Source organism: Scyliorhinus torazame, chromosome 7 (genome assembly GCF_047496885.1).
Source record: "Scyliorhinus torazame isolate Kashiwa2021f chromosome 7, sScyTor2.1, whole genome shotgun sequence".
Taxonomy (NCBI): Eukaryota; Metazoa; Chordata; class Chondrichthyes; order Carcharhiniformes; family Scyliorhinidae; genus Scyliorhinus; species Scyliorhinus torazame.
In genome coordinates, this window is record NC_092713.1 from 246634740 (window position 1) to 246661758 (window position 27019).

The 27019-nt window shown below is 48.2% G+C and overlaps 1 protein-coding gene across 2 annotated transcripts in view; it reads right to left on the reverse strand.

Moving 5' to 3' along the window:
- sting1 (stimulator of interferon response cGAMP interactor 1) overlaps positions 1–27019 on the reverse strand; it is an 83209-nt gene that overhangs the window by 42023 nt on the left and 14167 nt on the right. For both annotated transcript variants that reach the window (XM_072512228.1, XM_072512229.1), the window contains exons 2-4: positions 26325–26551; positions 15910–16102; positions 15127–15235 (exon numbers count right to left, since the gene is read on the reverse strand). In XM_072512228.1, coding sequence (XP_072368329.1) covers positions 15127–15235; positions 15910–16102; positions 26325–26551 — 529 coding nt within the window. The remainder of the gene's footprint in view (positions 1–15126; positions 15236–15909; positions 16103–26324; positions 26552–27019) is intronic.

Genomic DNA, 27019 nt, shown 5'->3' on the forward strand with positions numbered 1-27019 from the left:
CGGTCCGAAGTCCAGCGGCTACTAAAGGAAGGCATAATCCAGGCCAGCAATAGTCCCTGGAGAGCACAGGTGGTAGTAGTAAAGACAGGGGAGAAGCAAAGGATGGTCATAGACTATAGCCAGACCATCAACAGGTACACACAACTAGACGCGTGCCCTCTACCCCGCATATCCGACATGGCCAATCGGATTGCCCAATATAAAGTCTTCTCCTCCGTGGACCTCAAGTCTGCCTACCATCAGCTCCCCATCCGCCCAAGTGACCGCAAGTACACAGCCTTCGAGGCAGACGGGCGATTATACCATTTCCTAAGGGTCCCATTTGGCGTCACAAACGGGGTCTCGGTCTTCCAACGAGAGATGGACCGAATGGTTGATCAACACGGGTTGCGGGCCACGTTTTTAGCACCAACCGGCTAGCCATCCTGGGCTACGTAGTGCGCAATGGGATAATAGGCCCCGACCCCGAACGTATGCGCGCCCTCATGGAATTTCCCCTCCCGCACTGCTCAAAAGCCCTGAAACGCTGCCTGGGTTTTTTTTCATACTACGCCCAGTGGGTCCCCCAGTACGCAGACAAGGCCGGCCTCCTAATACAGACCACGACCTTCCCTCTGTCGACAGAGGCTTGCCAGGCCTTCAGCCGCATCAAAGCGGATATCGCAACGGCCACGATGCGCGCCATCGACGAGTCCTCCCCTTCCAGGTCGAGAGCGACGCCTCCGACGTAGCTCTAGCGGCCACCCTTAACCAAGCGAGCAGACCCGTGGCCTTTTTCTCCCGAACCCTCCACGCTTCAGAAATCCGCCACTCCTCAGTGGAAAAGGAAGCCCAAGCCATAGTGGAAGCTGTGCGACATTGGAGGCATTACCTGGCCGGCAGGAGATTCACTCTCCTCACGGACCAACGGTCGGTAGCCTTCATGTTCGATAATGCACAGCGGGGCAAAATCAAAAACGACAAGATCTTAAGGTGGAGGATCGAGCTCTCCACCTTCAACTACGAGATCTTGTATCGTCCCGGAAAGCTGAACGAGCCGTCCGATGCCCTATCCCGCGGCACATGTGCCAACGCACAAATTAACCGCCTCCAAACCCTCCACGAGGACCTCTGCCACCCGGGGGTCACTCGGTTTTACCACTTTATCAAGTCCCGCAACCTCCCATACTCCTTAGAGGAGGTCCGTACAGTCACAAGGAACTGCCACATCTGCGCAGAGTGCAAACCGCATTTTTTCAGGCCGGATGGTGCGCACCTGATTAAGGCTTCCCGCCCCTTTGAACGCCTTAGTCTGGATTTCAAAGGACCCCTCCCCTCCACCGACCGCAACATATACTTCCTTAATGTGGTGGACGAGTACTCCCGCTTCCCATTCGCCATCCCCTGTTCTGACATGACCGCGGCCACAGTCATTAAAGCCCTGAACACCATATTCACACTGTTCGGTTGCCCCGCATACGTCCACAGCGACAGGGGGTCCTCCTTCATGAGTGACGAGCTGCGCCAGTTCCTGCTCAGCAACGGGATAGCCTCGAGCAGGATGACCAGCTACAACCCCCGGGGGAACGGGCAAGTAGGGAGGGAGAACGGCACGGTCTGGGAGACCGTCCTACTGGCCCTACGGTCCAGGGACCTCCCAGTTTCACGGTGGCAGGAGGTCCTTCCGGACGCCCTCCACTCCATCCGGTCACTACTGTGTACTAGCACTAACCAAACGCCTCATGAGCGCCTCCTTGTCTTCCCCAGGAAGTCCTCCTCTGGAACGTCGCTGCCGACCTGGCTGGCGGCCCCAGGACCCATCTTGCTCCGAAAGCACGTGCGGGCGCACAAGTCGGACCCGTTGGTCGAAAGGGTTCACCTCCTTCACGCGAACCCGCAGTACGCTTACGTGGAGTACCCCGATGGCCGACAGGACACGGTCTCTTTGCGAGATCTGGCGCCCGCCGGCAACACACACACCCCCCCCGACACCAATCACCCAACCCCCCCCCTTCCTGCCACCGCCGCACCCCGCGACCGCCCCCTTCCCAGGAGGATCAGTCCTCCTCCCAGGCCCGACCAGGAATGAAGCCCAAGCTGAAACCGTAAGGCTCCCGGAGACGACAACACCGGAACAAGCACCACCACCACCACCGGGGCCGAGGCGATCGACACGGACGACCAGACCGCCCGACCGACTCGTGGCGTTGATCTAACAGTGCAATGTGGACTTTTAACGAGAACATTTTGTCTTTCCCTGACGATTACTGTAAATAGTTTGAAACAAAAAAAAAACCTTGTACATACTGTTATAACATGTGAAAGTTTTCCTCCCAGGACCAGCCTTGTAAACCCTTACCACCATGCGAAGCATCACCCCGCCGGGTTCATTTTTAACAAGGGGTGAATGTGGTAGTATGCATTAGGGGTCATGTGGGACTGTGAAGCCATGATGTCATTGGCTGACAGATCCCGGGTCCTGGTTGGACGTTGACCTCTAGCTCTGCCCTGAAGACGGAGTATAAGTACCTGGAGTCCTCCCCCGCAGGCAGTCTACTACTGAACTGCGGGGGAAACAGTCACGCTTAATAAAGCCTCATCGACTTCACTCTATTCGTCTCTCGGAGTCTTTGTGCGCTACAGACATCAGTAATGGATTCTGGTCCATTCCATTGGCAAAGGCGTGCCAGTACAAATTTGCCTTCACCTTTAAAGCGCAGCAGTACACGTGGCCATGCCTGCCACAAGGCTTCCACAACTCCCCCTCCATTTTCCACCGACAGCTGGCAAATGGACTAGCAAAGTTTTCTCGCCCCGAATGTCTGGTACAGTATGAAGATGACCTACTATTGCAGACAGACACCAAGGAAGAGCACATTGAGCTTCTGTCCGAACTCCTGGAATTGTTACATTCCACTGGTTGTAAAGTCAACCCCAAAAAGGCCCAGATTTTGGAAGAAAAAGTGATATATTTGGGAACAATTATCACGCATGGTAAACACGAGATCGAGCATAAAAGAATTGACTCGATCGCTAAATTGCCCCTTCCCCAGAACGTTTCAGCCCTCCGGTCGTTTTTAGGACTGGTTGGCCACTGCCGAAACCACATTGACGGTTTTGCCAGCAAGGCAGCGCCCCCTCAGACCTCCTAAAGAAAGGAGCCCCCTGGGAATGACCTCCGCAGCATACGGATGCTGTGGACTCGTTAAAACAGGCACTCATAGCCGCCCCGCACTACAAGTTCCAGACCCACTTTCCCCTTACGCCATAGAGGTAGCGACCACAGACCGCACCCTTTCAGCCGTGCTCCTGCAGGAACGACACAACCAGTTAAGACCCATAGCTTACGCCTCCCGACTTTTAGATGCTGTGGAGCTGGGATTTTCAGCCTGCTCGCAGTTTTCTGGGCAGTCCAGTACTTTTCGTATATTACCGGACTGAACCCCATCACCATTCTGACCGAACACCTCCCCACCCAACTTTTACTGGACGGACGACTCAAGGACGGTACCGTCAGTCAAATACGCGCAGCTAGATGGACCCTTCTCTTGCAGGGACGGGACATCACAGTAAAACGGACAAAGACACACATCTACTTAGCCGACAATTTGCAGTACCCCGGAACACCCCATGAATGTGAGATCATCTCGCCACACCATAACACAGGCCCCTTTATCGCTAAAACACCCCCCAGAAAGATAGGAAATTCAACTCAGAGCCCCCCGCACACGGACACATGTGAACCCATTAAGATTTCTGTGGATGGATCTTCCGCAGTCTTAGATGGGCAACGCATAACAGGTTGCGGGATCTATGTTGAGGACGCACAGGGACACGCCCTCGGGGAAATAGCATTGAAACTACCTGGACACTTAGAGGTGCAGGCAGCAGAGCTTGCGGCCATCGCGTATATCGTTGAGCACCCAGATTCCTTCCCCAGCCCAGCAGACATATACTCGGACAGCCTCCATGTCTGTAACAGCCTTACAGAATTTCTGCCCCTGTGGGAAGCAAGAGGATTTGTTTCCGCAGAAGGGAAACCCCTCCCCTCAGCCCCATTACGCCGCCATATTTTAGAGAAAGCCCAGGACAGGACTTTTGGGATCATAAAAGTCCGCAGCCACCATCGTTCCTCCCCCCCTAGAAACGTAAAAGCCGACGCACTGGCTAAAGCAGGTTCCAGACATGGGTATTTTTGGAAACCCCCCGAAAGCGCGGCAGTGAGTGCAGTTCAGGTCACACAGACTAGAATAGAGGATCTAGTAGAGGCAGGACAGCAATCTCTCAGAGATTGTGAAAGGAAAGTATCCCGCCTCCTACGAGAGGTTCAGAAATACACTGACCACACATAACGGTGTGGTGTTAAAGGACACCCTTTATGTAGTTCCTGAACAGGATAGGAACCAATTGATTTGTTTGTTCCATGATGGTCATGGACACCAGGGAATCGATCCCACTACAGCCCACCTCAAACAGCTTTGTTGGTGGCCAAATCTCAAGGAAGATGTAAGCCATTACATTGAGAATTGCCTTATCTGTGCGCAGAACAACCCTGACAGATATGCCAAAAAGGCCCAACTCAGCCACACCCAACCCGTTAACGGCCCCTGGACTAACCTCCAGATTGATTTTATAGGTCCATTGCCCCCTTGCAGGAATGGCTATAAATATGTACTGGTGGTCATAGACACCTTCACAAAATGGGTGGAAGCATTTCCAGCCCGCACCAACACCGCGAAAACCACAGCCAAGATCCTAACCCACCACATCTTTACAAGATGGGGACTCCCCCGCAGCATTGAATCGGACCAGGGTTCTCATTTTACGGGACGTGTCATGCAGAACATCCTCACGATATTTGGCATCACCCAAAAATTCCACATTGCGTACCACCCACAGTCGAGTGGTATCATGGAGCGCATGAAACAGACCCTAAAAACCACCCTCAGAAAAATGGTCCAGCAGAACAACACCACTTGGGACTCAGTCCTCCCTTTTGCACTGATGTTTTTGCGTAACACTATTTCTACATCCACAGGTTCCACCCCACACAGTCTGATGACCGGACGCTCCATGAAAGGGACAGAATACCTGTTAGGTTTAGACCTGACCAGCCCCGAAGTAACGGCCCTCACCCACGAGAAAGCCGTGGAGCAATTAGTTGCTGATGTAAAAACGGCTCAGTTAGCAGCCGCAGTAAAATTGGGCACCAAAAAGAAACAGAGCAAGGCTTGTTTCGATAAGGCAGTGCATGTAACGGAGTACGATATCGGCCAGCAAGTGATGCTGTCTGTATATAACCCCAGCACATTCCTGTCACCTAAATACTCGGGTCCGTATTCCATTGTGGATAAAGTAAGCCCATCCGTTTACAAAATAAAGTACCCGAATGGTAAGACTGCGTGGTTTCATATAAACCAGTTAAAGGCTTATGGAACACAGTCGAACCACGCACACCACGTCATGCTTGACGCAGCAGACCACACCCCGCCCACAGCCAACATAACCCGACCAACCCCCACCACGTCCAGCCCAACCACGGACTCGACCTCAACTCCACCCCCGAAATATACACTCCGCCCCGGAACGCCCACCAACTGCAGCAGCAGAGACAGCGACTGTGACTCGGACGATAGCCACAGCACGCCTCCCTACTATCCCCATGCAACAGGACCCACACCCAGCGAATCCGACTACGATCCAAGTGATCCCTTCCTCATCACTTTTTTAAATAAATCCCACCACCGACCACCGAACCACACGGACGACCCCGATTTTGTCCCCACACAACTCGACACAACTTATTGGCACCGCGACAACTCCTACAGACTCGTCCACAACGACGAGAGCAACCCCAACTCACCCCAAGCAGCCCTTTCAGCCATAACCCACTCCAGAGTTTGGCACCCGGGAGAAGGTGACGACCTCAGGTCTGACTCCCAAACCGCCAACCCCTTTGCGACCCTGTTCGCAACCGAGAACTGAGGTGTCCACATGATGTGAAAAGTGTTGTCCTTCCTGATGGAACCTGCAGAATGTTTTATGTTGTTCGTACGTTTGTTTAGTGTTGTTCGTCCGGCAGGAGAATTTTTTTTCCAGCCGCTTGTTCAGCGGAACCAACTTAATGCAGATACCTGGTCAACAGACCACACGCTTGTTCAGTGGAACTAGCTTTTCAGCTGATACTTGTTCGGGTATCAGACGCCGATCGTAACTGCTCTTCTGGGATCTAACTACTATGGCAGCCCCACCACGATGACTACATTTTTGCCCGTTCTTGTCGGTTGTTCAGGCAATGGAGAAACAGCGTGAGACCCACCCTGCCTGGGGACCCCCCCGTTGGTCAATCACGCTCGGGTAGGGGAGATATGGCATTGGTAGCCGTCCTACCCGGGGACTCCATCCAAATCTTACCCGTCGCGGCCCATACGCACCTCATTTGACATTTTTCATTTCAAAAAGTTTTCGTTTGTTTAGGAAACCTTTAGGTTGCCGCCATCTGCTATTTACATCCTGGAACATTTGGATGGTAAATCAGCACTGGTCCGTCATTGGGAAGTGTGCTGTGTCCTAAAATTTGTTTTTGAAAAAAAATGAGGGAGTCACACATAGTGACCAATTGTAAGGGAATAATTGGCACCAAAGGACAGACACACTAGCATACCAGATATTAAACAAAGATAGTTACAGATACTATGCTTGTTTTTACAGAACTCCAGAAGCTCCAGGATCGGAGAAAATCAAGAGAACTCAAAGAAAGAAAAGGAAAGAGGACAGCCATGAGGACTTCCTTCATCGCGATCAACATTTTTATCCCATGTTAGCGTTGGCGATACTCTGCTGTGTAGTGCAGACTATGCGCCTGCGTAAATGGAGAAGGAGAGTGTACCGCGCTCGAACCCCGGTATATAGGATCAGATCCCCTATATTCGGTTACAACCAGACCCCCGACCCCCGCGATCTATAATAAAATAATAAAGTGCATTCACTTGCGTTTATTGTTGTAAATAAAGAGATGTACAAAACTTTTCATGAACAAAAAAAAAAATTGTATGATCCTGAGCTTGACTGCCAAGCCAGGAAAGAGTATATGAAATGTCGTGATTTTTTTGTTGTATGATTAGGGAAGATAGAATAATGGAATGTTTAGCGAGGGTAGTATATTAAGGATAAATTAGAGGTTCCAAGTTTATTGTTTTGTAATGCATGTCCCTGTCTGACATAGCGCCCTTAGAATTGTTAGTTAAAAAAATTTTGTGCATAGCTATGGTCAGAGCAGAGGCCATGTAGGAGGTGTGTCCCCCCGGTCAGGGAATGGAAAGTAACAAATGGATGTGATCCTTCACGCTTCGCGTTAGGATCATAAGGAGGGATGTAGCCATGTAAAATGGCTGACTCCCGATTAGAATGGTCAAAACCCAATCTAAAATGGCGAACGAAAGAGGCTGATGGGAAAATCAGCCAACAGGACTCAAACGGACAGCTGCAGGTAAAACAGTGTATTCGCCTCTGGGGAAGTCAGTCCAGACCGATACCTGCAGCCATCAACATCACAACAACCCAGCCATCTGCATTTTAATCAGCCATCCCCGGGAACAATTGCTACAAATTAGCAACTCAAAGCCAATCCAGACCTTTCAGCGCCAGCAGGGGCTAACACAAAGAAAGGTAAACGACCACCCCCCGATCAAGGAATCGCTCCAGTATTGGAGCATATCGAACCAAGTGATTGGGACCAAGTCCAATCACTTGGAACCAGGTACAAAGTCTGCCCCGAGAGGCGGGAAGCCCCTGGGGACTATAAGAATAGGGGCCAAGTTCAACTCGACCCTTCTTCTCCAGCTCGCAACCTTCGAGACTCTTCGACAAAGAAAACTGTAAGTGTTACTCCAGCGATCGCTACCAGATAGGCGCTCCTGACTATCGACTGGTACCAGCTTTTGAATCCCGCAGGCTCAGAACCAATTCGAAAGACCATTCATTTCCCTGACCTGGTGGGCCATTTCCAAAGTTAAGTATTGGCCTTTAGTGGTAGGTACTAGTCTAGAAGTAGGATTATTGTATAAGTATTTATTGCTGTATATAATAAATGAGCGTTGATTTAACTCTTACTAAGCAGTGTGTTGCATTATTAATCATTACTTGGACTTGAACCACGTGGCGGTATCAGAAAGATACCTGGCGACTCATGAGCAAAGGTGACAGAATAAGAATAAAGTAAACTAAGGCTAAAACGAGCAACACTCCTTTCCCGAGGCCCAAACCTCACCAGCTCCTTTCCTGAGGCCCGAACCCGCAAGCTCCTTTCCCAAGGCCCGAACTTCCCCAGCTCCTTTCCCAAGGCCCGAACGTCACCAGCTCCTTTCCCAAGGCCCGAACGTCACCAGCTCCTTTCCCAAGGCCCGAACCCGCAAGTTACTTTCCCGAGGCCCAAACCCCACCAGCTCCTTTCCCAAGGCCCTAACCCCACCAGCTCCTTTCCCGAGGCCCGAACACCACCAGCTCCTTTCCCAAGGCCCAAACCCCACCAGCTACTTTCCCGAGGCCCAAACCTCACCAGCTCCTTTCCCGTGGCCTGAACCTGCAAGCTCCTTTCCCAAGGCCTGAACGTCACCAGCTCCTTTCCCAAGGCCCGAACGTCACCAGCTCTTTTCCCAAGGCCCAAACCCATAAGTTCCTTTCCCGAGGCCCAAACCCCACCAGCTCCTTTCCCGAGGCCCGAACCCGCAAGTTCCTTTCCCGAGGCCTGAACCCCAGCAGCTCCTTTCCCGAGGCCTGAATCCCAGCAGCTCCTTTCCCGAGGCCTGAACCCCAGCAGCTCCTTTCCCGAGGCCTGAATCCCAGCAGCTCCTTTTCGAGGCCTGAACCCCAGCAACTCCTTTCCCGAGGCCTGAACCCCAGCAGCTCCTTTCCCGAGACCTGAACCCCAACAGCTCCTTCCCCGAGGCCTGAACCCCAGCAGCTCCTTTCCCGAGGCCTGAACCCCACCAGCTCCTTTCCCGAGTCCTGAACCTCACCCACTCTTTTCCTGAGACCCTGCCACCACCGCTGTCAGTATTCTATGTCATAATATACACCAGTATATCATGGTGCAGGCACACACTGATGGACACACAGCAAGACCAATCAACACACACAACACCGCAGCCAATCACCAGTTAGAACCAGTCTGCATCAGTCCAAGAGCCGGTGCAGACTCGATAGGCTGAATGGCCTACTTCTGCACTGTAAATTCTACGATAACACACCCACTATAAAGACAGAGGGCATCAGTGTTCCTGCTCATTCGAGATGCAGCCTCTCAGAAGGACAGAGCTTACAGCTTACAGCACAGATCTTCACCATGTGCTGAGTGCATAGACTGGTTAGGATAGGCACAGGTCTTTAGTTTAATCTAACAACGTGTTAACCCACAGTGAAAGTATGTTCAACAGTTTCTAACTTAATAAAATAGTGTTGCACTATTTTAAGTGTTGGTAGCCTGTATGTGTTCCATGGATCCAAAGCACCCAACACATCATGGTACTAGTAGTTGAGGGATGTTAGAACTTCTTAGACCTACCTGCAAGTGATCTGCCTTCCACCAGCATACAGTCATCCTGCAAAATGGACAGCCTCCACCCGCCGCCGCCGCTCCGCATCACCGGTAACCTAGGGGCCAACTGGAAGATATTCAAACAACGCTTCCAGGTCTTCCTTGAAGCCACAGACCGGGAAGCTGCCTCAGACACCAGGAAGATCGCTCTTCCTATCCACGTCCGGGGACCATGCCATCCACATTTTCAATTCTCTCAACTTTGCTGATGGTGAAGATAAATCAAAATTCAAGACGGTCCTCCTTAAGTTTGACAGTCACTGCAACATCGAGGTGAATGAATGTTTTGAGCGCAATGTATTCCAACAGCGTTTGCAGGGTAAGGATGAACCTTTCCAGTCCTTTCTCACCCACCTCCGCATCCTTGCGCAGTCCTGTAATTACGGGTCCACCTCCGACTCCACGATATGCGACCAGATAGTTTTTGGTGTTCAGTCGGACCCCTGACGCCAACAGCTCCCGACGATGCCTGCGATGTGGCAAACTTGGCCACTATGCTGCTTTATGCAGATCAGCTCAGCCTGCCAACTCTCGTCGCTCCACCGAGCCTCGCAGGAATGTCCGGGCCATTCAACCCACGGTCACCGAGCCCGATTCGGACCTGCTACCCGATATTGACTCCAAGGACCCGAAGGCGCCTTTTCGAGTCGGTATCATTACAAAAAACAGGGTGTCCCCGAAGCAAAGAATCCAGCCTCTATCGGTATACAGCATTGATCCGGACGATGAGTGGTGTGCCACCCTTACGGTCAACCGGTCCGAAATACGATTCCGCCTGACCCTGGTGCCTCTGCCAATCTCATTGCGCGGTCTGACCTCCAAAGCCTTCGTGTCAAACCAGCCATCCTGCCATCAGCCTGCCAGCTATTAGATTATAATGGCAATGTCATTGCTGCCAGCGGCTCATGCCAACTTGAAGTGACGCACAGGTCACGCAAAGCCATCCTTCCCTTTGAAATCGTGGTCTCCTTGAAAGCCTCCCTGCTTGGCGCGCAGGCATGCAAGCTGTTGAACCTAGTTCAGAGAGTTCACTCTCTCTCTCCTGCTGACGGGTCTGCCTTTCAGGACACCGACTTCAGGGCGCCGCTCGACGCCATTATCAACCAGTGCCACGACGTCTTCGAGGGCATGGGCACGCTCCCGTACACCCACAAGATTTTATTAAAACCGAATGCCACGCCTGTGGTGCACGCACCTCGCAGGGTCCCAGCACCCCTTAAGGACCTCCTCAAGCAGCAGCTGCAGGACCTCCAGAACCAAGGAGTGATTTCCAAAGTCACGGAACCGACCGACTGGGTCAGTTCCATAGTATGTGTAAAAAAGCCTTCCGGCGAATCAAGAATTTGCATTGATCCCAAGGATCTAAATCGCAATATTATGAGAGAGCACTATCCAATTCCCAAGCGCGAAGAGCTCACATGTGAGATGGCTCGAGGCAAGCTCTTTACCAAACTCAACGCCTCAAAAGGATCCTCGCAAATCCAGCTCGATAAATCCAGCAGGAAACTCTGCACGTTTAACACCCACTTTGGAAGATAGTGTTACAACAGGATGCCATTTGGGATTATCTCTGCATCAGAAGTGTTCCATAGGAATATGGAACAAATGATGGAAGGTATTGAAGGTGTTCGCGTCTATGTTGATGACATAATCATTTGGTCCACCACCCCGCAGGAGCATGTTAGTCGCCTCCAGCGCGTATTCAGACGTATACATGAGCATGGCCTCCGCCTCAACAGGGCCAAATGCCCTTTTGGTCAGACAGAACTTAAGTTCCTCGGGGACCACATCTCCCAATTGGGTGTGCAGCCGGATACGGACAAGGTAGCTGCCATCGCAGCTATGAAAACACCAGAGGACAAGAAGGCGGTCCTCCGATTTCTGGGCATGGTCAATTTTTCCGGGAAATTCATCCCTAACCTCGCCTCTCATACCATGGCTCTCAGGAACCTGGTCAGAAAGACGACAGACTTCCAATGGCTTCCTGCCCATGAGCGCAAATGGAGGGAACTCAACGCAAAACTGACCATGGCCCCGGTCGTAGCTTTCTTTGATCCAGCAAAGGAGACCAAAGTTTCGACCGATGCCAGTCAATCTGGCATTAGGGCAGTGCTCCTTCAACGTGATGAGGCCTGATCATGGGCCCCCGTTGCATATGCGTCACATGCCATGACCCCCACGGAGCAGCGGTACGCGCAGATAGAAAAGGAGTGCCTGGGCCTTCTGACCAGTGTTGTTAAATTTCACGATTATGTCTACGGACTTCCTCAATTCACCGTCGAGACGGACCATCGCCCGCTGGTCAATATAATACAGAAAGACTTGAACGACATGACGCCTCGCCTCCAACGTATTCTTCTCAAGCTCCGGCGATACGGCTTCCAGCTGGTATACACCCCAGGCAAAGACCTCATCATTGCTGACGCTCTCTCCAGGGCAGTCAACACTCCATGTGACCCAGCGGGATTTGTCTGCCAGGTTGACGCCCATGTGGCATTCGCGGCCTCCAATCTACCTGCCTCGGATGAACGCCTCGTCCAAATTCGCCGCGGGACGGCGGTTGACCCCTTGCTACAGCATGTCATGCGCCACCTAACCGACGGGACGGCTGGCCCGGCATTAATGAGGACATAGCCAACACAGTGCTCAACTGCCCCACTTGTCAGCACTTCCAGCCGGCCCAACCACGTGAGACCCTGCAGCCCCATGAGTTGGTCACGTCACCATGGACCAAGGTGGGCATCGACCTGTTCCACGCGCTGGGTAGAGACTATGTCCTGATCGTGGACTACTTTTTGAATTACCCGGAGGTGATACGGTTGCACGACCTCACCTCATCTGAAGTCATTCGTGCATGTAAAGAAACCTTTGCTCGACACGGCATCCCGCTCACGGTTATGTCGGACAATGGCCCCTGCTTCGCCAGCCAAGAATGGTCCAACTTTGCCAGGCGGTACAATTTTGCCCATGTGACCTCCAGTCCCATGTACCCCTAATCCAACGGCAAAGCAGAGAAGGGAGTACATATCATCAAACGGCTCCTCTGCAAGTCTGCCGATGCTGGGTCTGATTTCTATCTTGCCTTGCTGGCCTATCGCTCCGCCCCACTGTCCTCTGGCCTGTCGCCAGCCCAATTACTCATGAGTCGCACCCTGAGGACGACGGTGCCGTCCATCCATGTCCCAGACCTCGACCACGTTCCGGGAGTCCTTCGCCGGATGCAGCTGTCTCGTGCACAGCACAAGGCGGCTCATGACTCCCGTGCAGCTGATCTCCCTGCTCTGGCTTCAGATGACAACTTCCGCGTCCATCTTCCGGATGGTGGCTGGTCTGCAACCGCTGTTTTCCTTCGGCAGGTGGCCCCCCACTCGTCCCTGGTTCGTCTACCGGATGGCTCTATTTAGCGCCGCAATCGAAGTGCCCTTCGTCTCGTTCCACGCTCGCCACGTGATTCTTCAGTGTCACCTCGCCCTCCTGCTGACCCTGTCACAGACTATGCAGAGCTCCCTGTCACTCTGCCTCCCCCTGACTTTGACGCAGTCCAGCCCGCTCCTGAACCGGCGGCTCTCGACCCACCCTTGAGGCGGTCAACCAGAATTCGTCGCTCACCTCATGGACTAAATTTATGAACTTTTCGAATTTATGGACTCTCTGAATTGTTTCGTTGCTTTGTTTGATCGTTTCCCTGGTTTGTATATAGTGTTGATCTTGTTATTCTTGTTGCATACTGCTTCTCTGCACCAGGCACCTTCCCATGTAAATAGCTTAGTTCTCATGTACATAGTCCTGTAAATATGACTTCGCACCCCACACATAGTCCAGAACATTATCACCACACATTATTTATTGCCACACACATACATTTTTTTATAAAAGTGGGGATGTCATAATATACACCAGTATATCATGGTGCAGACACACACACTGATGGACACACAGCAAGACCAATCAACACACACAACACCGCAGCCAATCACCAGTTAGAACACACTCACTATAAAGGCAGAGGGCATCAGTGTTCCCGCTCATTCGGGATGCAGCCTCTCAGAAGGTCAGAGCTTACAGCTTATAGCACAGATCTTCACCATGTGCTGAGTGCATAGACTGGTTAGGATAGGCATAGGTCTTTAAGTTTAATCTAACATCGTGTTAACCCACAGTGAAAGTATGTTCAACAGTTTTTAGCTTAATAAAATAGTGTTGTTCTATTTTAAGTGTTGATAGCCTGTATGTGTTCCACGGATCCAAAGCACCGAACACATCAGTCTAGTCAGTGACTAGTCAGCCTATCAGCATCTAGTGAGAGGTCTTGCTCATTTGATTACTCTAATTTTTAAAAAATTTTGCATGTTTGAACCAGTTTTTACTGGTCACGTGGCGGCTGCCAGCTTGGTTAACCCCCTGGCTACACTCCATAGACCTCTGGGGATTCGCGGAATCTAGTTTGATCTAAATCATTAGTAAATACAGTGAAATGTGAAGCACCAACACAGATCCTCACAAACACACTTAGTCACATCCTGCCAATTAGAGGACCTGTCAATTATTGAAACTCCCTACCTTCTGTCACTCAGCCCCCTTTCCTAATCAGGTAAATAATTTTCCCTCATTTTCATGAATGCCAACATTAGCTAACAGTGTGTTATGAGAGTCTTTATCAAATACCTTCCCAAATCCATATAGCTAACATCCATTAAGATCAACTTATTCAATATTTCCTTGAAGGTTCTTGTATTATAAATGTTCAGGGCAATTACCTTCACTGCCAATGATAACTGTTGGAAGTGCATTGTCTGATCCTGAGGAAATAGGATTCATTCATTTATTCGGAACTTGTCTGGTGAGCTTGACAATTCCTCATGCACTGCTCCTCTGCTATGAGCTGGTGGTCAGTATGGTCACAGGTCACACTGCAGAACTCTTGCACTACAACTGCTGTTTAGGATAGTACTTGTGAATCAAGCACACTTGGGACCTCCATTCCCCTACTTGTTCTGTTGTGATAAACAGCCAATTGTTTTTGGACAGCACAAAGTAACTTCCTAATTACTCCCCACCCTACTGCCGTGCTAACTATTATCCTTTTTGTTTAGGTCATGTTGACCGTGAATAGGTTGCTTCCTTTGTAATTCACTTACCAAACATCTCCTTTCTTTATTTTGTTCAGGTCATGTTGACCGTGAACAGATTGCTTCCGTGGTAATTCATTTATCAAATATCTCCTTTCTTTATTTTGGTGTTTGAAATAAAGTGTTCAACTCCTCCATTAAAGTCGCCGTAGCCCCAGATGACCATAGGCTGCTTTCCCCTTTGAGGGGGAGAGCTGACTGGTGGTGATTTAACCTGAGGATCACCACACCCCAGGCAAGGTTGAGAAGGCGGGGCGGGACATTCATGAATAACCTCAGCCGGTACGGGGGTTGAACCCATGCTGTTGGCGTCGCTACGCATTACAAACCAACTGTCTAACCAACTGAGCTAAAGTAGCACATATTGACTTAATGGCATCAGAAGAAATACATTTTTACAACATAAATGTTATAAATACTCACTTGGCAAAATTAACTTCAGGTAACCAATGTAATAGGACCAAGCCAATCCATGAGCAACATTAAATTTATTCTTCTCGCAGATTTCTGAAATTTCAGCTGGAGTGAGATCCTGTAGAGAAATGTCTAAGCATGTGTTACTTTGTTAAATAAACATATTTGCCCAAGATATCTTTTATAGGCACAGTTGTGTTTATTAGATTTAACAGAAGAGTTTTGTAAAGTCTGAATTTAAAGAATTTGATGACAAAACTATTGGTTCCAAAACTTGAAAATGTGATTGTTTTCTAATTCCTACTGACGAGACAATTAATCAGCACCTAAACCAGAGTGGCAAGGAGTGCAAATAATTTTCCTAAATTCAGAAAATCTGAGCTTAAGTATAGTATATTTCTACAAGTTCACAAAATAATATACTTTGCTTTTATATCAGAAACTTACTATTTCTCAACTAAACAGTTCGGCGTTTTAAACACTATGATACCATTTGATTGATTTTCACTTTTTGCATATAAATGTGTTAATAATAAAGCAAAATAAAACAAATTCACAAAGTAAATCTACTTTAGCCAACTTTAAATTACTGCAAAGTTAATTTAAGCTGTTGTTCCTGTATCATTCTCATACTTCTACTTGATTCCAGCCCAGCCTCGTTCAAACATGTGATCGAATCCACCAGTCTAGCTGGCGTCTAAGAGAAACCTAAAAGAAGGCTAGGCTATCTAAATATTACTGTGGGATAAACAATGTAAAATATAGATTTTTAAATTTTAATTCAAAACTTACCAGAAATCCAAAAACCTTCAGGAATGCATAGCAGAAACAGCAAACGTTCAATTGCTTTGCCAAGGAACTTGAAAAACCTATGCCACCAATCTTGCTATCGTGAACTATGTAGAATAGTATAAGTAATATTATTCCACAGCCATGTCGCTTGAGATTAAATGATGCATTCAAAGCCTCCCAGGCATTTTTATATCTACAAAATAAGTTTAGATTTGAAAGTTCAAGTAGTAGTAACAAAAAAATCTAAATTGCTTTATTCCAACAAGAATTGAACACCCCAGTTTTACGCTTTGGGTGGCACGGTGGCACAGTGGTTAGTACTGATGCCTCACAGCACCAAGGACCTGGACATTACCTGAGGCCTCCCCCCCCGATGCTCCGCCCCCGATGGGCCGAGTTCTTGATGACGTGAGTCACTCATGCTATTTGTTTTCGGCAACTCGGCCTGGCGGCTGCGGACTGAGTCTAGCGCCACCACATTCAGAGGACAGTCGAACTGCAAGCAGGGAGGGCTTTGGCAGGGGCTGGGGGCACTGATGGGATGTGGTCCGGGGGTGGCGAGCCTGGCCAAAGGGGGTCACTATTTGGCAGGCAGTGCGCATGCACGGCCACGGACCCGCCAATTCTCCGGCCGTATCAGCAGCTAGAGCCAGGTGCTCTACGCTGCGTGTCTGCTAGACCCCCACCAGATGGAGGATCGGTGGCCATTTTGCGCCACTTTTTCAGTTGTAAAACGCCACCGTTCCCACGCCGGCATCAGGAAATAGTCTCCAAGTTGGAGAATCCAGCCCCATGCATGTGTGGGTTTCCTCTGGGTGCTGCAGTTTCCTCCCGCAGTCCAAAGATGTGCAGTTTAGGTGGATTGGACATGCTAAATTGCCCCTTAGTGACCAGTGATGTGTAGGTTAGGTTAAGGGGTTATTGGGTTTGGGCAGGGAAGTGGGCTTGGCTGGAATGCTCTTTCAGAAGGTCAGTGCAGACTTGGTGGGTCGAATGGCCTCCTTCTGCACTGTAGGAATTCTGTGATTGTATGATTTAAATAACTACTGAGCTCATTAAGAATTATATAACGTCTATATTTATTCAGTTAATTCTGCACACTGCTACATAAACTAACCAATATCATGTGGAAGGGGTTAAAAGTCTTGAGACTATAATGTACCTTATTACAAATCAATATTGTTTTTGCAGATACAGCATTGTAAACCATTTAATCTTCCTCTTTTGAACAGGGTAAGATGATTGAACTTAGTTGGAGAGTTCACGATCCGAGAATAAGTGGTTTATTTTTGCAGAGGGTTTTTATAGAATTCAATGCTTTGCCATGGAGAGTGGATGAAACATAGACCATTGCATGTTGTGAAGGGAATGTTGGGGTTCATTGGAACATTGCAGCAGGCCGAGAACGGACATGTCGACATGAGAATAGGATGGTGAGTTGAAATGATAAGCGACAGGAAAGTCTGGGTCCTGCGTGCGGACGGACCAAAGGTGTTCTGCAAAGTAGTCACTCAGTCTGGGTTTAGTCTCTCCAATGTAGAGTAGACCACATGGACCAGCAGATGCAACAGGCCAGATTGAAAGAGGTGCACGTGAAGTGCTGCTGTCAGAGCTGCTGAGACTGTCCAGCATTTTCTGTTTTTGTTTTAGATTCCAGCATCAGCAGTAATTTTCTTTAATCTTAATGTTTAATTCACTCCCACTTCTCTTCCAGGAATGCATACTCTGAAGAAGTACTCCTCTTCTTGGACAGCATTTCAGTTTGTCTATTTCACCCCGTCCACTCAATTTCCCTCCTGGTGTTTGACAAAGTGTTTACCAGAATTCGCTTTCACAGCTATATTTCCTTCCTCAGCAATTGTCTCTGTCTCCAACTTACCCCACGTGAATTCCAACTCAGATTCCACCATTAATGTTTTGAATCAGCCCAGGATTACAGGCATCTTCAGGACATACAACGTTCCTTGGACTTCTGTTCTTGTCACACCATGAGATCCACGCTCAGTGTCTAGCATCGCTATGTGCACACACCCGATATCTCACCCCAGCAGCACCGACTCACCCTCTCTCAAAAGGTCCTTGGCCCCAGTTTTATTTAATTCTTTGTTTCATCCAATGCCTTAACAAGAAACTATTTCTCTTCCTTTCAGGCCTTAAGGAACTCAATCTCCAACAACTATTCGATACTGTCGCTCATCCAGGACCCTCCACCACTCCCCGTCCCTCAGATTCCATTGTTTCTAACCCCAGCCCTTTCCATGTATTCACAATACCTTCAGACCTTCCCCTCTCTGAGGCTGAACATGCAAAGGGCTCAGCTTCAGACCCTTACACCCCCATCTCAACAGATTTCTGGCTCAACACGGTGCTGAACTCTTCTTCTGCCGCCTTCATCTCCATGCTTACTTCTTCGCGCAGGAGTCCTTGTTCAACAGATCCTTTCACCCGTCTCCATTATTCTCCCTCTCCCTGGACCTCTCCCTCTGGCTGCTTACCTGCTCTTGATCTTTTCATTGAGAACTGTTGGCATAGGCTGTCATAGACTGTCTGAATTTCTCTGCTTCACTCACCCACTCTAACCTGTCTTCTCCTGAACGTGCTGCACTCCACTCGCTCAGGTCCAATCCTGATTTCATCATCAAACCCGCCAACAAGGGAGGGGCTGTTGTTGTCTGGTACACTGACCTCTATCTCGCAGAGACTGAGCACCAACTCCAAGACACTTCCTCCTACCTCCCCCTGGACCATGACCCCACCACTGAGCATCAAGCCATTGTTTCCAGGAGTGTCACTCCTCACTGACCTCATCTTCTCTGGAAATCTTCCCTCCATGACTTCCAACTTCAGGAAGCCTGCTTCTACCTCCTCTCCAAAATCCACAAACAGGACCATTTGGTTAGGCCATCTGTTCCCATGTTCAAATTGTCTTTCAATACACTGCTTGCCTCTGTTCTACTATTCACATGTTCTGATCTCTTAATGTGCCACTAACAGATTCCTTCTAAGTCATTATCACCACAAGTTACATTCCCTTGTCTTTTTGTCCATGATATCTTTGTCAATCTTTGTCTATCGCTGGCCCTTTATCCAGCCCCACTCCTCCATGCTCCCCTCTCCAACTACCTCCCTTGGCCCACACAGTATAAATCTCATCCTATTTCCAGTTCTCTCTAGCTTTGACAAAGAATCATCCAGACTATAAATGTTAGCTTTGTTTCAAGATGCTGTCAGACCTGCTGAGATTGGCCAGCATTTTCTGTTGTAATGATTACTCTACCTTGTTAAAAGCTTTTCTCCGAAGCATCCTCCAAAACCATTGCTGGAGCCTCTTTAGTAACACATGTACGGGGGCAAACAATGTTGACAAAGTTTGGCAGAAAACACCCATAATAATTCACCATTCCGAAGAAGGACTTAAGCTCAGATGTGTTTCTGGGGCCTGGTGCCTCCTTTATTGCTCCAACCAAGTCTTTCATGGCGTACATCCCATGTGCATCGACCCGGTAACCTAGGTAAGCCACTTCATTGACCTGAAAAGCGTATTTCTCCTTCTTGAGGCGAACTCCAACTTCTTGAAAACTTCTTAGCACCTCTTTCATGTTAGTTAAGTGCTTGGCTTCCGTCGATCCTCATCCAGTTATACGATTACAGGTGACAATCCTTGCACAAACATTTCACTATTCTCTGGAATATGGCACAAGCTGATGACACACCCAAAGGCAGGTGGTATACAGAAACAAACCCCGGCATGTTAATTGTAACATAACTTCAGGAAGCATCATCCACCTCAGGCTGCTGATAAGCATGGCTCAAGTCCAAATTTGTATAAGATTGGTCTCCAGCCAGCTTTGAATACAAACCTTCTATCTTTGGAATGGGGTATTTGTGTAGTCTGGGAGCCTGATTCACTGTCAATTTGTAGTCCCCACAGATGTGAACGGTCTTGTCTGACTTTATCACACGGACTATGGGGACTGCCCATTCTGCGAACTGGACAGGCCGGATGATTCCCACTTAATCTAACATTTTCAATTCTGTCTCCATTTTTCTAACAAGACATAGGGCATGTGTCTGGCCCTGAAAAACTGTGGGGCTGCCTCTGCGTCTACATGGATCTTCGCCTGCAGGCCCTGAATTTTCTCTAGCTCATTCTTATTATTAATTCTGGCAGACCTCCTTTTACTTGAAAAATTTCTGTCCAATTTAATTTAATTTTTTTCAGCCAGTCACAGCCCAGTAGACTTGGTCCTCGCCACACTTGTACGGTGTTTGTACCTATGATCTTGATGGCCGCTCCTGTATAGGTCGCCAATTGTTCTCACGTATTCCTTAAACCACAAGGCTGAACCCCTTCTTGCAAGTACCTGTCTGTGTGATCCCCTATTACGGCAGCGGGTGGTCCTGTGTCTACTTCTATTGCTGCAGGTTTACCATTAACCAAAAGCACCACTGTGATGGGGGTTACCATGCCTGCTTCCACGTTGTTCAATGAATGAACACTCAAAATAATTTGGAGGGAAATCTTCCACACTGTGTATTTGAAATGTGCTAAGCAGGCTTGGCTTGATCATGCACCAGTGCCTCATGTGCTCCTTCCTGTGGCATGAATAGCATTCTGCTTCCTTAAATCTGCAAACCACTGGGGCATTAATACCCCCACACGGTAACACTTCTGCTTCGATCCTTGGTGTTGCATTCACTCTCCTAACTCTTCTGGATGTACTTGCTGCCTCATTTGCTTCCCGTTTAAAACTAGCATCTTTACTTTTGGCACCACTGCTGACTGCAACCCCCCCCCCCCCCCCCCCCTTCCCCATCAGATGAACCGTGTCGCCATTCCGTGCACTCTGAAGCTCCTGTGTGCCCTTTACGGCACTCGCCATTGCGAGAATTACCTCCTGAGCTTCTAAAAAATTGATACCTGTTTTCACTAACAGCTTTCTCTAGATGGCCTCATTAATGATTCCACAAACTAAGCGATCTCAGCATATCATTCAGGATGGCCCCGAAGTTGCAGTGCTCTGCAATTTGCCTTAACTTCGTAACACAGGTTGCAATGGTCTCTCCAGGGACTCTCCCCATGGAATTAAGCTTAAAATGCTGCAAGATGACTGAGGGCTTTGGATGATACTCTGCCTTCATCAAATCCACCAAGTCTGTGAATGAACTAGAATCAGGTGCGTTCGGGGACTTAAGGCTACAAATTAGACTGTAGGCATGGGTCCCACACATGCTTAAAAAGATTGCTTATTCTTCCCTCCTCCTCTACTCCATCGGCCATAAAATAATAACATAGACGTTCTGTATGCCCTGTCCAATCCTCAATTGAGGCATCAAAGGGATCCAATGGACCGAATAGAGGCATTCTTCCTGCAGCACGCTTCTGTTTTGCAACCTGACTTTGACTTCAACAAGTTCTGTACTCACAGTCTTGGGACCCATCCACTACTTTATTCTCATTGCCAATATAATAACATTGACTCACCAGCTAGGTTTGAAACAACTAATATTTATTTACAACAGTCTGTCTTACAGAGTCTTGCAGCTTTGAGGCTGCCAGCCAGTGTTCAGAATCGATCTGAGGCAAAAGCTCGCACTTGCTCGGGTGAACCCCTACCCTAGTCCCCGGGTGGGTTTCTGGGTCATGTGACCCTGTCAGCCGATCACCCCTTAAAAGAGACCAGACACCACAGTCTGGTTTTCAATGTCATCAGTGGCGGGACAGCACAAATAGGCGGTCCAAATGGCCACATTCTAAGTTGACAGCATCTATTTTTCAATGGAATTGTAAGTGACAGGTTAAACAATTGCAACTGTGGCTAAAACATTTGGTATATTTTAGTCCCACATGGTAATTTGCATGTTACTATATTACTATAGTGCTATATTGTGTAACTACATAAAATATCTGCATAAATGGTGTGATGAATTGTACGCCATTGTATAGCAATTGTATGTTAATATCCAGTTTTCAGCATCAAAATATGATTGCAGGATCTTTTTTTAAAAATTTAGAGTACCCAATTTTTTGTTTTCCAATTAAAGGGCAATCCACCTAATCTGCACTTCTTCGGGTTGTGGAGGTGAAACCTACACAGACACGGGGAGAATTTGCAAACTCCACACGGACAGTGACCCAGGGCCAGGATTTGAACCTGGGTCCTCAGCGCCTCAGTCCCAGTCCTAACCACTGCACCACATGCCGCCCTCACAAGATCGTTTTTGTTATAGCCCTGTACCATGGCCTTTCTGGTTTTCTTTTCTTAAACAGAGCAATTATGGGGTAACCTCAAGCACTGTCACAAGAACAGAAATTTTGTTTTAATGGAAGAATTAGAATCCACTCTTTTATGGGATTTACCTGTGAAAGAAAATCTGACCACTTTCAAAGGAATATTTTTCAGTTAGCAACATTTAAATCAGACAACAAGAACAGTAGAGGCACATTTTTGTATGCCTCTATTAAGTCTCCTCTTAACCTTCTTCTCTCTAACGAAAACAACCTCAAGTCCATCAGCCTTTCCTCATAAGATTTTCCCTCCATACCAGGCAACATCCTGGTAAATCTCCTCTGCACCCGTTCCAAAGCTTCCACGTCCTTCCTATAATGAGGTGACCAGAACTGTACGCAATACTCCAAATGCGGCCGTACCAGAGTTTTGTACAGCTGCAACATGACCTCATGACTCCGGAACTCAATCCCTCTACCAATAAAGGCCAACACTCCATAGGCCTTCTTCACAACCCTATCAACCTGGGTGGCAACTTTCAGGGATCTATGTACATGGACACCGAGATCCCTCTGCTCATCCACACTTCCAAGAATTTTACCATTAGCCAAATATTCTGCATTCCTGTTATTCCTTCCAAAGTGAATCACCTCACACTTCTCTACATTAAACTCCATTTGCCACCTCTCAGCCCAGCTCTTCAGCTTATCTATGTCCCTCTGTAACCTGCAGCATCCTTCCGCACTGTCGACAACACCACCGACTTTAGTGTCGTCTGCAAATTTGCTCACCCACCCTTCTGCGCCCTCCTCTAGGTCATTTATAAAAATGACAAACAGCAACGGCCCCAGAACAGATCCTTGTGGTTCGCCACTTGTAATTGAACTCCATTCTGAACATTTCCCATCAACCACCACCCTCTGTCTTCTTTCAGCTAGCCAAATTCTGATACACATCTCTAAATCACCCTCAATCCCCAGCCTCTGTATTTTCTGCAATAGCCTACCATGGGGAACCTTTTCAAACGCTTTACTGAAATCCATATACACCACATCAACTGCTCTACCCTCGTCTACCTGTTCAGTCACCTTCTCAAAGAACTCGATAAGGTTTGTGAGGCATGACCTACCCTTCACAAAGCCATGCTGACTATCCCTAATCATATTATTCCTATCTAGATGATTATAAATCTTGTCTCTTATCATCCCCTCCAAGACTTTACCCACAACAGACGTGAAGCTCACCGGTCTATAGTTGCCGGGGTTGTCTCTACTCCCCTTCTTGAACAAAGGAACCACATTTGCTATCCTCCAGTCCTCTGGCACTATTCCTGTAGCCAATGATGACATAAAAATCAAAGCCAAAGGCTCAGCAATCTCTTCCCTGGCTTCCCAGAGAATCCTAGGATAAATCCCATCGGGCCCCGGGGAGTTATCTATTTTCAGCCTGTCCAGAATTGCCAACACCTCTTCCCTACGTACGTCAATGCCATCTATTCTAATAGCCTGGGTCTCAGCATTCTCCTCCACAACATTCTCTTTTTCCTGAGTGAATACTGACGAAAAATATTCATTTCGTATCTCGCCTATCTCTTCAGACTCCACACACAACTTCCCATCCCTGTCCTTGACTGGCCCTACTCTTACCCTAGTCATTCTTTTATTCCTGACATACCTATGGAAAGCTTTTGGGTTTTCCTTGATCCTACCTGCCAAATACTTCTCATGTCCCCTCCTTGCTCGTCTTAGCTCTCTCTTTAGATCCTTCCTCGCTACCTTGTAACTATCAAGCGCCCCAACTGAAACTTCACACCTCATCTTCACATAGGCCTCCTTCTTCCTCTTAGCAAGAGATTCCACTTCTTTGGTAAACCACGGTTCCCTCGCTCGACGCCTTCCTCCCTGCCTGACCGGTACGTACTTATCAAGAACACGCAGTAGCTGTTCCTTGAACAAGCTCCACATATCCAGTGTGCCCAACACTTGCAGCCTACTTCTCCAACCTACCCCTCCCAAGTCATGTCTAATGGCATCATAATTGCCCTTCCCCCAGCTATAACTCTTGCCCTGCGGGGTATACTTATCCCTTTCCATCACTAACGTAAACATCACCGAATTGTGGTCACTGTCCCCAAAGTGCTCACCTACCTCCAAATCTAACACCTGGCCTGGTTCATTACCCAAAACCAAATCCAATGTGGCCTCACCTCGTGTTGGCCTGTCAACATATTGTGTCAGGAAACCCTCCTGCACACATTGTACAAAAAACGACCCATCTAATGTACTCGAACTATATCTTTTCCAGTCAATATTTGGAAAGTTAAAGTCTCCCATAATAACTACCCTGTTACTTTCGCTCTTATCCAGAATCATCTTCGCCATCCTTTCCTCTACATCCCTAGAACTATTTAGAGGCCTATAGAAAACTCCCAACAGGGTGACCTCTCCTTTCCTGTTTCTAACCTCAGCCCATACTACCTCGGAAGAAGAGTCCCCATCTAGCATCCTCTCCGCCACCGTAATACTGTTCTTGACTAGCAGCGCCACACCTCCCCTTCTTAAGCCTCCTTCTCTGAGATTACTAAAACACCTAAACCCCGGAACCTGCATCAACCATTCCTGTCCCTGCTCTATCCATGTCTCCGAAATACCACAACATCGAAGTCCCAAGTACCAACCCATGCTGCCAGTTCCCCTACCTTATTTTGTATACTCCTGGCATTGAAGTAGACACACTTCAAACCACCTACCTGAACACTGATCCCCTCCTGCAAAGTCAAATCTGTGCTCCTGACCTTTATACGCTCAATCTCCCCTACCCTAAAACTACAATCCAGGTTCCCATGCCCCTGCTGCATTAGTTTAAAACCCCCAAAGAGCACTAACAAATCTCCCCCCCCAGGATATTTGTGCCCCTCAGGTTCAGATGTAGACCATCCTGTCTGTAGAGGTCCCACCTTCCCCAGAAAGAGCCCCAGTTATTCAGAAATCTGAATCCCTCCCGCCTGCACCATCCCTGTAGCCACGTGTTTAATTGCTCTCTCTCCCTATTCCTCATCTCATTATCACGTGGCACGGGCAACAACCCAGAGATAACAACTCTGTTTGTTCTCGTTCTGAGCTTCCATCCTAGCTCCCTGAAAGCCTGCCTGACATCCTTGTCCCCTTTCCTACCTATGTCGTTAGTGCCAATGTGGACCACGACTTGGGGCTGCTCCCCCTCCCCCTTAAGGACCCGGAAAACACGATCCGAGACATCACGTACCCTTGCACCTGGGAGGCAACATACCAAACGTGAGTCTCTCTCGCTCCCACAAAATCTCCTATCTGTGCCCCTGACTATCGAGTCCACAATTACTAATGCTCTGCTCCTCTCCCCGCTTCCCTTCTGAGCAACAGGGACAGACTCCGTGCCAGAGGCCCGTACCTCATGGCTTACCCCTGGTAAGTCCCCCCCCCACAAGTATCCAAAGCGGTATACTTGTTACTCAGGGGAACGACCGCAGGGGTCCCTGCACTGACTGCTTCTTCCCAGTCCCTCTTACAGTTACCCATCTATCTCCAATCTTTGGTGTAACTAATTCCCTGAAGCTGCTATCTTTGACCCCCTCTGCCTCCCGAATGATCCGAAGTTCATCCAACTCCAGCTCCAGTTCCCTAACTCGGTCTTGGAGGAGCTGGAGATGGCTGCACTTTCTGCAGGTAAAATCAACAGGGACACTAACGGCATCCCTCACCTCAAACATCCTGCAGGAGGAACATTGCACTCCCTTCCCTGCCATCCCTCTAACTTCCAACCAAGATCTGATTAATAAATTAATTAAAAAAAATAAAATAATGCAAATATGCCACTTACCTCACACCAATGGGTCTTATTATTAGGTTAGAGGAGGAGGGCGGGTAGGAGACACTACACGTGTAGTGTCTCGGGTTTCCTCTCCACCAGAATTTATTGGTGGGGGGGGGGGGGGAACCTTCCCAGAAGTCCGTGGGTCGAACTTCCGGTTCCAGGTCGAACTTCCGGTTCCCGCCTTATATAAAAAATGAGGGAATATCCCACATAAAACCTGATAGAGGTGCACAGAAATTAAAAAGGGCATTCAGGTTAGTGAAATTGCTTTGCAAATGTTATGTTTCGATAATTGCCGGAAAAGAGAGTCCTTCTTTAGTTATGACACGTACATACCTTGAAGGGATGTGCCGGCATTCCTCCAGAAATTCACAAAGCTTTATCATACTTCCAGCTAGAAGCGACACGAAAAGCTGAAATATGATTTGTTGCACGATATTTACTTCAGTGGAACAAAGCATACAGGTGAGAGATGCAAACATAACAATGATGGAAGCCCATGTGGCTGAATTTCCACGAGGTAATGGTATGTCCTCTGCAAACAGTTGCGATAAAAGGACCATCTGTCAAAATGAGAAAAATAACAGAACTTAATCTCAAGACAAGACCATCACTGTGGTTTAATTACTTTGATTGCGCTCATATTCAGTATCATACATTTTAAATTAGAGAACATCCCACATAAAAACCTGATAGAAATGCAAAAAAATTAAAAAGGGCATTAAGGTTAATGAAATTGCTTTGCAAATGTTTAAATAATTGCTGAGAATAGACTCCTTCTTCAGCCATGACTTGATCATACCTTGAAGGAATTAGTGACGGATCAAGAGAAGAATTACAAATGGCAAATAAATATTCACAAGGTAATTACAGAAGGGGGAAGTTATTTGACCCATTTTAGTTCCGTGATCTGGAACCATCCTGTAGGACTTCCGTTATAGATTCAAATTGTTCTTAAATGAGTTCAGGGTTTTCACTACCTCCAATCTATATGAAACCACTCTATGTATTGATCACGTTTTGGGGCAGTT